Below are 12,255 nucleotides of genomic sequence, written 5' to 3'. Positions count from 1 at the left end.
TCTGGGTTAATAGGAACCAAAATACCATTCAGAAATGATATTATCTGAAGTGACAAAAAGTTGGTAAAATGTTCCTCTTAATAAATGGGAAATGTGAAAATATTCTTTGAGACTTAATGATTATTAGTTGAGGAAAACTTTTTACTAGAGTAGGGAAGATTTTAATATATGACACCTAAAATCCCTATAGATGCTTCCAAATATTTTATCAAAAACTCTACAAATTTTTTAACCTGTCAAGAAGGATCAAGTGGAGATCAGATAACAGTAAACATTATTGCACCCTTTGATAACATTCTGATACAGACATGTAAAATATTTTAGAAGCCATGATGTCAGTGATATTGGTATAAAACATTTTAGAAAGGAGATACTACATTACGTTTTTATGGATATACTTACCATAATATATTTTACTGAAAAATGCCTTAATATTCATATACTATAAATAAATTAAATACGTACTTGTTTCTTCAGCCATTCTTTGTCTAAGTGTTTGAGGCTTTGGGGTAAATGGCATTATATCTTTAAAATCATCAGGCTCACTTTCAGAATCTTCACTGTTTTTCTTCACACCAGAGTTGGTGAAGGTATGTTTTACATCCAAAGAAATATAGTCCTCTTGGGCCTTGGCCAATTTGCATTTTCTGTAGGTTGCTTGAATAAAAGCTGCATCAGGGATATTTACTGAAAGAAACAAAGAGGACATTGAAAAATACCAAAAGAAAGAAATATTCCTCATAATTAAAGGGAAAAAGCACCATTTCTCCAATTTTTTCATTATTTTGATATAACTAAAAGGTTCAAAATCTGCATCAATAACGGAAGATCTTTTGGTAGAGGTTAAATATAACATAAAGAAATGAAGCAAACCTAGAAGCATCAGAAAATAAACTGAAACGCCTCCAATTAATCTTTTATGTTTCTTATTCATCAGATGTTGTTGCTGACTTTTTGTTGAGGGCTAGCTACTTCTCCTTTCCAGAAGTTCTGAGATTACCTGGGTAGGGATGTGGAGAGGACTGATCATGGAGTTACTCGTGGAGCATGGAGAGCAGAATGACGGGTGGGAGCGCAGTCTGACATAAAGTACAAGGGACAGCCTACTGTGACCTGCCCCTAGACATTGGGCATCCAGGCACACAGGGAGTGAGAGACTAAAACCCAGTACACATTCAGATCAGGCTCAAGGGCCTGAAGTAATTCTCACAGAAACAAATGTAAGTGAAAAAGTATAAAATAAATAATCAGGTTATTTACCAGGATTAAAATATTTAAAGGACATCTTTTAATAGAGCCTTATTTCATTTTTTATTTTATTCATTGATATCAACTCTTTCAACTCAAAATAAGTTTCTTCATGCACGATCTAAGTTGAAATTTATCTCTACACTCAGGAAACAAACGGTTTCTTAAGGTAAACAAAATGGAAAGGGAAATAATAATTTCTAGTGCTTCAAAATATTAACAGGAATACTAAGTCACTGAGTAAAATTTTCTGACTTTTCTCACAAATTAGTCCAAATTCTTTGAGAAATAAAAGGATGTCATATAACTGGAGATATAGAAAAATTCTATTTTTTAATAAATTATTTTAATTGGAGGATAATTGCTTTACAATATTGTGATGGCTTTTGCCATACATCAACATGAATCAGCCATGGGTATACATGTGTTCCCCCCATCCGGAACTCCCCTCCCACCTCTCTCCCTGCCTTATCACTCTGGGTTGTCCCAGAGTATTGGCTTTGGGTACTCTGTTTCATGCATTGAACTTGCACTGGTCATCTATTTTACATAGGATAATATACGTGTTTCAATACCATTCTCTCAAATCATCCCACCCTCGCCTTCTCCCACATAGTCTAAAAGTCTGTTCTTTATATCTGTGTCTTTTTTGCTGCTTTGAATGTAGGATTGTCATTACTGTCATTCAAATTCCATACATATGTGTTAATATACAGGATTTGTGTTTCTCCTGACTTACTTCATTTTGTATAACAGGCTCTGGTTTCATCCACCTCATCAGAACTGACTCAAATGTGTTCCTTTTTATAGCTGAGAAATATTCCATTGTGTATATGTACCACAACTTCCTTATCCATTCATTTGCCAGTGGACATCTAGGTTGCTTCCATGTCCTGCTGCTGCTGCTAAGTCGCTTCAGTTGTGTCCAACTCTGGGTGACCCCAGAGACGGCAGCCCACCAGGCTCCCCCGTCCCTGGGATTCTCCAGGCAAGAATACTGGAGTGGGTTGCCATTTCCTTCTCCAATGCATGAAAGTGAAAAGTGAAAGTGAGGTCGCTCAGTCGTGTCTGACTCTTGGCGACCCCATGGACTGCAGCCCACCAGGCTCCTCCATCCAAGGGATTTTCCAGGCAAGAGTACTGGAGTGGGGTGCCATCGCCTTCTCCAGCTTCCATGTCCTAGTTATTGTAAACAGTGCTGCAATGAACATTGGGGTACAATGGGTCTCTTTCAGTTCTGGTTTCCTTGGTGTGTATGCCCAGCAATGGGACTGCTAGGTTGTATGGCAGTTCTATTCCCAAGTTTTTAAGGAATCTTCAATCTGTTCTCCATAGTGGCTATAGGAGCTGCATTCCCACCAATAGTGTAAGAGAGTTCCCTTTTCTCCACACCCTCTCCAGCATTTATTGTTTGCAGACTTTTTGATGACAGCCATTCTGAGCGGCATGACATGATACCTCATGAGGTTTTGATTTGCATTTCTCTAATAATGAGTGATGTTGAACATCTTTTCATATGTTCACCTGCCATCTGTAGAGTCCTTGAACTGCATGGAGATCAAATGAGTCAATCCTAAAGGAAATCCGTGCTGAATATACATTGGAAGGACTGATGCTGAAGCTCCAATACTTTGGCCACGTGATGCAAAGAACTGACTAATGGAAAAAGACCCTGAGGAAAGACTGAAGGCAGGAGGAGAAGGGGATGACAGGGGATGAGATGGTTGGATGGCATCACCAATTCAATGGCCACGAGTCTGAGCAAGCTCCAGGAGTTGGTGATGGACAGGGAAGCTTGGCATGCTGCAGTCCATGGGGTCGCAAAGAGTTGGACATGACTGAGAGACTGAACTGATGTCTTCTTTGCAGAAATGTCTGTTTAGTTTTTTTGTTCACTTTTTTTTATTGGGATGCTTGTTTTTCTGGTATTGAGCTGCATGAGCTGCTTATGTATTTTGGAGATGAATTCTTTGTCAGTTGTTTCATTTGCTATTATTTTCTCCCATTCTGAAGGCCGTCTTTTCACCTTGCTTATAGTTTTCTTCATTGTGTAAAAACTTTTAAGTTTAATTAGGTCCCATTTATTTTTGTTTTTATTTCCATTACTCTGGGAGGTGGGTCATAGAGGATCTTGCTGTGATTTATGTCAGAGTGTTTTGCCTATATTTTCCTTTAAGAGTTTAATAGTTTCTCATCTTATATTTAGATCTTTAATCAATTTTGAATTCATTTTTGTCTATGGTGTTAGAAAGTGTTCTAGTTTCATTCTTTCACATGTGGTTGACCAGTTTTCCCAGCACCACTTGTTGAAGAGACTATCTTTTCTCCATTGTATATTTTTGCCTCCTTCGTCAAAGATAAAGTGTCCATAAGTGCATGGATTTATCTCTGGGCTTTCTATTTTGTTCCACTGATCTATATTTTTGTCTTTGTGCCAGTACCATACTCTCTTGATGACTGTAGCTTTGCGGTATAGTCTGAAGTCAGGGAGGTTGATTGCTCCAGTTTCATTCTTCTTTCTCAAGATTGCTTTGGCCATTCGAGGTTTTCTGTGTTTCCATACATTGTGAAATTATTTGTTCTAGTTCTGTGAAAAATACCATTGGTAGTTTGATGGGGACTGCATTGAATCTATAGATTGCTTTGGGTAGTATTTCACTATATTGATTCTTCCAATCCATGAATATGGTATGTTTTTCCAACTATTTGTGTAATCTTTGATTTCTTTCACCAATGTTTTATAGTTTTCTATATACAGGTGTTTTGTTTCTGTAGGCAAATTTATTCCTAAGTATTTTATTCTTTTCAATGCAATGGTGAATGGGATTGTTTCTTCAATTTCTCTTCCTGATTTTTCATTGTTGGTGTATAGGAATGCAAGGGATTTCTGTGTATTAATTTTATATCCTTCAACATTACTATTTTCACTGATTAGTTCTAGTAATTTTCTGGTGGCATCTTTAGGGTTTTCTATGTAGAGGATCATGTCATCTGCAAACAGTGAGAGTTTCACTTCTTCTCCAATCTGGATTCCTTTTATTTCTTTTTCTTCTCTGATTGCTATGACAAGGCCTTCCAAAACTATGTCAAATAGTAGTGGTAAGAGTGGGCACCACTGTCTTGTTCCTGATTTTAGAGGAAATACTTTCAATTTTTCACCGTTGAGGATAATGTTTGCTATGGGTTTGTTGTATATGGCTTTTATTATATTGAGGTATGTTCCTTCTATACCTGCTTTCTGGAGAGTTTTCATCATAAATGGGTACTGAATTTTGTCAAAGGCTTTTTCTCCATCTATTGACATAATCATACAGTTTTTTATCTTTCAATTTGTTAATATGGTGTAACACATTGATTGATTTGTGAATATTGAAGAATCCTTGCATCCCTGGAATAAAACCCACTTGGTCATGATGAAAAACACTCTAATTTTTGAAACAGATAAAGAGAAACAGTTCTTAGAAATTACAAAATATACTTGACACCAGAACTAAGAAAATCATGAAGCGGTTGTTTCATTATAAAGCAGTAGGAGGGATTGGGGGCAGGAGGAGAAGGGGACAACAGAGGATGAGATGGCTGGATGGCATCACCAACTCAATGGACATGAGTTTCAGTAAACTCCGGGAGTTGGTGACAGACAGGGAGGCCTGAGGTGCTGCAATTCATGGGGTCGCAAAGAGTCGGACACGACTGAGCGACTGAACTGAACTGAACTGAAGTGGTTAACACTAGAAACCAACATGCTCATTAAAAACAAGGAGAAGGAAATCAAATCATTTACTTAACTAGAATTTTTTGTAAAACAGCACCAGGAAAATGATGCAGATGTCTCTTCAACTTCTCAAAACACTCAGGATAATGTTAGCATTTCCTGACCTTGGGTGCACATTAGAACCACCTGGAAAGGTTGATAATCTGATAACTAGGCTCCCATCCAAAACATGGGATCTAAATTCAGTTGATCTGAGGCAAAGTTGAGCAGCGGTATGTTTTATAGCTCCCTCAGTTCAGTCGCTCAGTTGTGTCCGACTCTTTGAGACCAGACTCTTTGCAACATAGACTGCAGCATGCCAGGCTTCCCTGTCTATCACCAACTCCTGGAGCTTGCTCAAACTCATGTTCATCAAGTCAGTAATGCCATCCAACCATCTCATCCTCTGTCATCCCCTTCTCCTCCTGGCTTCAAACTTGCCCAATCTTTATAGTTCCCTAGGGGATTTTTGGAGAAGGCAATGGCACCCCACTCCAGTACTCTTGCCTGGAAAATCCCATGGATAGAGGAGCCTGGTAGGCTGCAGTCCATGGGGTCACTAGGAGTCAGACACGACTCAGCGACTTCCCTTTCACTTTTCACTTTCATGCATTGGAGAAGGAAATGGCAACCCACTCCAGTGTTCTTGCCTGGAGAATCCAAGGGATGGGACAGCGTGGTAGGCTGCCATCTGTGAGGTCGCACAGAGTCAGACATGACTGAAGCGACTTGGCAGCAGAAGCAGCAGGGGATTTTAATGTGCTACCAGGCTTCAGCAATACATGAACCGTGAACTTCTAGATGTTCAAGCTGGTTTTAGAAAAGGCAGAGGAACCAGAGATCAAATTGCCAACGTTCACTGGATCATCAAAAAAGCAAGAGAGTTTCAGAAAAACATCTATTTCTGCTTTATTGACTATGCCAAAGCCTTTGACTGTGTGGATCACAATAAACTGTGGAAAATTTTGAAAGAGACGGGAATACCAGACAACCTGACTTCCCTCTTGAGAAATCTGTATGCAGGTCAGGAAGCAACAGTTAGAACTGGACATGGAACAACAGACTGGTTCCAAATAGGAAATGGAGTACGTCAAGGCTGTATATTGTCACTCTGCTTATTTAACTTATATACAGAGTACATCATGAGAAACGCTGGGCTGGAGGAAGCACAAGCTGGAATCAAGACTGCCAGGAGAAATATCAATAACCTCAGATATGCAGATGACACCACCGTTATGGCAGAAAGTGAAGAGGAACTAAAGAACCTCTTGATGAAAGTGAAAGAGAAGAGTGAAAAAGCTGGCTTAAAGCTCAACATTGAGAAAACTAAGATCACGGCATCCAGTCCCATCACTTCATGGGAAATAGATGGGGAAACAGTGTTAGACTTTATTTTGGGGGGGCTCCAAAATCATTCCAGATGGTGACAGCAGCCATGAAATTAAAAGACGCTTACTCCTTGGAAGGAAAGTTATGATCAACCTAGACAGCATATTCAAAAGCAGAGACATTACTTTGTCAACAAAGGTCTGTCTAGTCAAAGCTATGGTTTTTCCAGGGGTCATGTATGGATGTGAGAGTTAGACTATAAAGAAAGCTGAGCGCAGAAGAATTGATGCTTTTGAACAGTGGTGTTGGAAATGACTCTTGAGAGTCCCTTGGACTACAAGGAGATCCAACCAGTCCATCCTAAAGGAGATCAGTCCTGGGTGTTCATTGGAAGGACTGATGTTGAAGCTGAAACTCCAATATTTTGGCCACCTTATGCAAAAAGCTGACTCCTTTGAAAAGACCCTGATGTTGGGGAAGACTGAAGGCAGGAGGAGAAGGGGACAACAGAGGATGAGATGGTTAGTTGGCATCACCGACTCAATGGACATGAGTTTGGGTAAACTCCAGGAGTTGGTGATGAACAGGGAGGCCCAGCGTGCTGCGGTTCATGTGGTCGCAAAGGGTCAGATACAACTGAGCGACTGAACTGAACTGAACCAGGGTTATGATGATACACTTAGGTTCAAACACTCAAGTGCATGAATATAGAAAGAAAAATACTTGAACTGGAAGTGACTCACCTATCAGTCTCTCCCCCAGTGGCTCCAATGGTAAAGAATCTGCATGCAATGCAGGAGGCCAGGGTTTGATCCCTGGGTTAGGAAGATTCCCTTGGAGAAGGAAATGGCAATCCACTCCAGTATTCTTGCCTGGAGAACTCCATGGACAGAGAAGCCTAGCAGGTTATAGTCCATGGAATTGCAAAGAGGTAAACACGACTGAGTGACTAACACTTTCACTTTCACCTATCAGTGACTTAATGGGGTTAATCAATAAATCACAAGCAGTGGACTAAATAGTCAGAAAACTAGTGTTACATAAAGCTAATCCTCTCTCAAGCTACAATAAGGAAATAAAAACTCAAAGAAGACTATTCCAGCCTGTCCTGTCTATATCTAACACCTACCTCAAGGGTTCCCACATAGCAGATACTGTTCATACATAAGATGAATTGATAATGTTAGTATATTACTTTATAATAATGAAAATATCATATTCTTACAGATTTATAACTCATAAATAATTTTCACATATATTATCTGACCTAAAAAGTAGCAGTTAGGAAGGTGATCAAGATGGCAGAGTAGGAGCTCATCTCTCCCCACAAATACATCAAATACACATCTACAAGTGGAACAATTCTCACAGAAAACCAACTGGAAACTAGCAAATCTACACAACCAAAGCTGCAAGAAGCATCTCCATGTAACTGGGCAGGACAGGAAAAAAAGGGGGCATTATGACAAGACCCATGTCCTTGGGAGAGACAGGTAAGAGAGGAGGTCCACACTGGCAGACGCTTGTCTGAGGAGTACCCTTGCCAGCTGAGAAATCTATTGGGACAGAGAGAGGGGCTGGAGAAGCCTAGACTTTATTTGAGTGCAGGCATGCTGACTTGCTAACAGTAAGGGTGAAAAGGAACTAGTTGCTGATGGCTGCTCCCCCACTGTTCTTCCCAAGCCTCACTTTACTTCCCAATCAGAAGCATGCACCAAGTAGGGCCACAAATACAAATACACTAAGTGCAAATAGAACCTGGGAGGGAACACCATTTACTTCTGTGGAGACAGTCTTGAGGGTCTGGGCTGTGGTCTTGGCTGAATCACGTAGCCCATTGTCAATGTACACATGGAAGGGGGTGAGTCTGGCTGTGGCACACCAGGTGGTACCACAGAAATGCATGGTGGCTGGATGCTGAGGCTCAGTGGAAAGGCCCTGGGCAGGAGCATGCAATGGTTCATTTCACAGCAGGAGTGTCCCAGCCCTGCCCACTCCACACCTCAGCATGGAGCTCAAATTAAGGTAGACAGGTCCTGGGAGAGGTCTGCCACAGAGGCAGCCTAGCCCAACGGCACAACCACCTTGATCCTACAGCCACAGTGCCCCAGCCTCTAGACCCACTCCACAACAGAGCTTACCACTAGCTCTGGAATGAACCCAATGGAGAAAGAGATGCGAATTAAACTGTGTCTAAGTGGAACTGCAGATGCCTGCATGGGCAGCACATGGCTTCACTGAGACCACACAGGCCCCACTTGCATCAATAGTCACCTCTTTTGGGGAAGGGCATGCACTCAAGTCTGATCAAACACAACCTTCAGGGCTTCTATTTCAATAATGTGAGCAGAGCCTGCCCCTAACAGAGCTGTGATCGCCTCAGAGAAAAGAAGAGGCCCTGCCCACCACAGAGCCCAGGTTCTAGATACTATGACACCAATCACACTGCATGTCAAGGGGATAATGACCAGCAAATGCTGAGGAAAGATGTGCCTGGCACCCATACCAAAAGCAGCCCACACACCCAAAATATCTGACTCACATGGTCTACACAAGGACAGTCCCACATAAAAACAACCCTTCAAGACCACAGTAGATAAATGTTTCTCCTAAATAAAGCCTCTTGATGAAAGCGAAAGAGGAGAGTGAAAAAGTTGGCTTAAAGCTCAACATTCAGAAAACGAAGATCACGGCATCTGGTCCCATCACTTCCTGGCAAATAGATGGGGAAACAGTAGAAACAGTGTCAGACTTTATTTTTTGGGCTCCAAAATCACTGCAGATGCTGACTGCAGCCATGAAATTAAAAGACGCTTACTCCTTGGAAGAAAAGTTATGACCAACTTAGACAGTATATTCAAAAGCAGAGACATTACTTTGCCGACTAAGGTCCATCTAGTCAAGGCTATGGTTTTTCGAGTGGTCATGTATGGATGTGAGAGTTGGACTGTGAAGAAGGCTGAGCGCCAAAGAATTGATGCGTTTGAACTATGGTGTTGGAGAAGATTCTTGAGAGAGTCCCTTGGACTGCAAGGAGATCCAAACAGTCCATTCTGAAGCAGATCAACCCTGGGATTTCTTTGGAAGGAATGATGCTAAAGCTGAAGCTCCAGTACTTTGGCCACCTCATGCGAAGAGTTGACTCATTGGAAAAGACTCTGATGCTGGGAGGGATAGGGGGCAGGAGGAGAAGGGGACGACAGAGGATGAGATGGTTGGATGGCATCACGGACTCGATGGACGTGAGTCTGAGTGAACTCTGGGAGATGGTGATGGACAGGGAGGCCTGGCATGCTGCAATTCATGGGGTCGCAAAGAGTCGGACACGACTGAGCGACTGAACTGAACTGAACTGAAATTCAGAGACAGATAAAGTAAAATGAAAAAGCAGAGGAATTACCCTTAATTAAAAGAACAAGAAGAAACCCATGAAAGAACAAATAACGAAACAGACCTCATCAGTCTACAGGCATTGAGTTCAAAAAGAAGATAATAAAAATTCTTAAAGAATTAAGAAATATTATCCATAGAAATGTAGATCACTGTAACAATAAACTAGAAACTATGAAGATGAACCAATCAAAATTAGGCAACTCAATTTCTGAGATTAAAATGAATAGCAGAATAAATAACACAGAACACACAGTGATTGGAAGATAGAATAATGCAAATCACTCAATCAGAATAGCAGACAGAAAGACAAATAAAAAAAATGAAAGCAACATATATGATGTACGGGATAATATAAAGCATGCTCATCTATGAATAATGGGGTTCCACAAGAAGAGAGAGAAAAGGGGACTATTAAAATATATTTGAAGAAATCATGGGTGAAAACTTCCTAAACCTTGAAGAAGAAACAGATAACCAGGCATAAGAAGCACAGAGGGTCCCAAATAAGATGAAAAGAGACTCACATCAAGATACACATCATAATTAAAATGGCAAAAGTTAAAGTGAATATCTAAAGACAGCCAGAGAAAAACAAAGAGTTAATTATAAGGGAACCACCATAAGGATATCAATTGATTTCTCTGTAGAAACTCTGCATGCCAGAAGGAGTGGCATGATATATTCAAAGTCCTGAAAGGGAAAACCCTGCTACCTTGGATACTCTACTCTGTGCTTAGTTGCTCAGTTGTGCCTGACTCTTTGTGACCCCATGGACTATAGCCCTCCAGGCTCCTCTCTTCATGGGGATTCCCCAAGCAAGAATACTAGAGTGGGTTGCCATTTCTTCAACCAAGGGATCTTCCCAAACCAACGATCGAACCCAGGTCTCCTGCATTGCAGGAGGCTTCTGTACCATCTGAGCCACCAGGGAAGCCCCTGAATTCTCTACCCGGCAAGATTATCATCTAGAATAGAAGGAGAGATAAAGACAAGTAAAAACTATAAGAATTCAGTATTACTAAACCTACCCTAAAAGAAATATTGAAAGGTCTCTAAATAAGAGAGAAACAAGAATCTATAGGAAAGGGAAAATCACAATGGGATGCCCAATATATAAGGCGATTGAAAATCACTTAAATAATCTATGTACTTCATAGATTAAAAAAAAAATTCTTGTAAAAGCAATTATAACTATAATGAACAGCAAAAGAATAAGCATGAAGATATAAAATATGAGATCAAAATTTTAAATGTGGGGGAAGGAACTATAAAAATGTAAATTTTTTACAACATATTTGACTTGTATGCCTATCACTTTAAAGCAAGTTGATATAGCTATGGGTCAACATGTCAATATTTGAACTCCACAGTAATCACAAGTTAAAAACATAGAATAGATTCATGAAAACCAAAAAAGGAAGGAACTCAAGCAAAATACTAAAGAAAACCATCACACTGCAAAAAGAAAAACAAAAAGAAGAATCAGAAAACAAGTACAAAAACAATTGGAAAACAAGGTTTAAGATGGCGACAAAAACATGCTATCGGTAATTTTACTTTCAAAGTCAATGGACTGAATGCTCCAAATAAAGAGTGGCAGGCTGCATAAAAAAATCAAGAACCTACGATACACTATCTATCAGAGACTCACTTCAGCATGAAAAACTCACACAGATAGAAAATGAGGAGATGGAAAAAGGTATGCAAATAGAAATGATGAGAAAGTGGTAGCAGCAATACTCATACAAAGGGCACTGTATAATAATAAAGAAGTCAATACTAGAAGAGGATTTACACTCATTCACATATATATATACCCAATCTAGGATCACTAAATATATAAAGCAAATACTATTAGGCTGGTACAAAAGTTAACTGAGCAGTTTGGGATCATGAATTTTAAATCATTGTAACTGGGCTCAAACATATCTTTATTAAACAAAATAGGAACCTGTCTCAGTCAACACATTTTTGCCAATAAGTTTATTTATTCCTGTAGCATAGAAATCCATGCTTTGGGATTCAATAAGCTCTTGGAAAGCGTTTTCTGCCTCCTGCTGGTTGTGGAAGCATTTTTCCTGCAAAAAGTTGTTGAGATGCTTGAAGAAGTGGTCAGTTGATGAGAGGTCGGATGAATATGGCAGATGAGGCAAAATTTCGTAGCCCAATTCGTTCAACTTTTGAAGTGTCAGTTACGCGTTGTAGTCAAGTGTTTTCATGGAGAAGAACTGGGCCCACTCTGTTGATCAATGTCAGTTGCAGGCACTGCAGCTTTTTAGTTCAGCTTACAATTTGCTGAGCATACTTCTCAGATGTAATGGTTTCGCTGGGACTCAGAAAGCCAGAGTGGTCAAACAGAGAGGAGACCACCAAACAGCGACCATGACCTTTTTTTGATGCAAGTTTGACTCTGGGAAGTGCTTTGGAGCTTCTTCTCAGTCCAGCTACTGAGCTGGCCACTGCCAGTTTTTTTATGAAATCCACTTTATGTTGCACATCAGTCTGAGAAATGGTTTGCTGTTGTTATGCAG

The 12,255-nt window shown here is 40.2% G+C and overlaps 1 protein-coding gene across 4 annotated transcripts in view; it reads right to left on the bottom strand.

Moving 5' to 3' along the window:
• The window catches only part of GCFC2 (GC-rich sequence DNA-binding factor 2), a 75,977-nt gene that overhangs the window by 51,853 nt on the left and 11,869 nt on the right, over window positions 1-12,255 (bottom strand). For all 4 annotated transcript variants that reach the window (XM_018055289.1, XM_018055291.1, XM_018055288.1 and 1 more), the window contains exon 3: window positions 466-687. In XM_018055289.1, the coding sequence (XP_017910778.1) occupies window positions 466-687 (222 nt within the window). The remainder of the gene's footprint in view (window positions 1-465; window positions 688-12,255) is intronic.

This window comes from Capra hircus, chromosome 11 (genome assembly GCF_001704415.2).
Source record: "Capra hircus breed San Clemente chromosome 11, ASM170441v1, whole genome shotgun sequence".
NCBI classification, from domain to species: Eukaryota; Metazoa; Chordata; class Mammalia; order Artiodactyla; family Bovidae; genus Capra; species Capra hircus.
The sequence above is the reverse complement of the archived record's forward strand: the minus strand, read 5'-3'. Positions and strand labels throughout refer to the sequence as shown.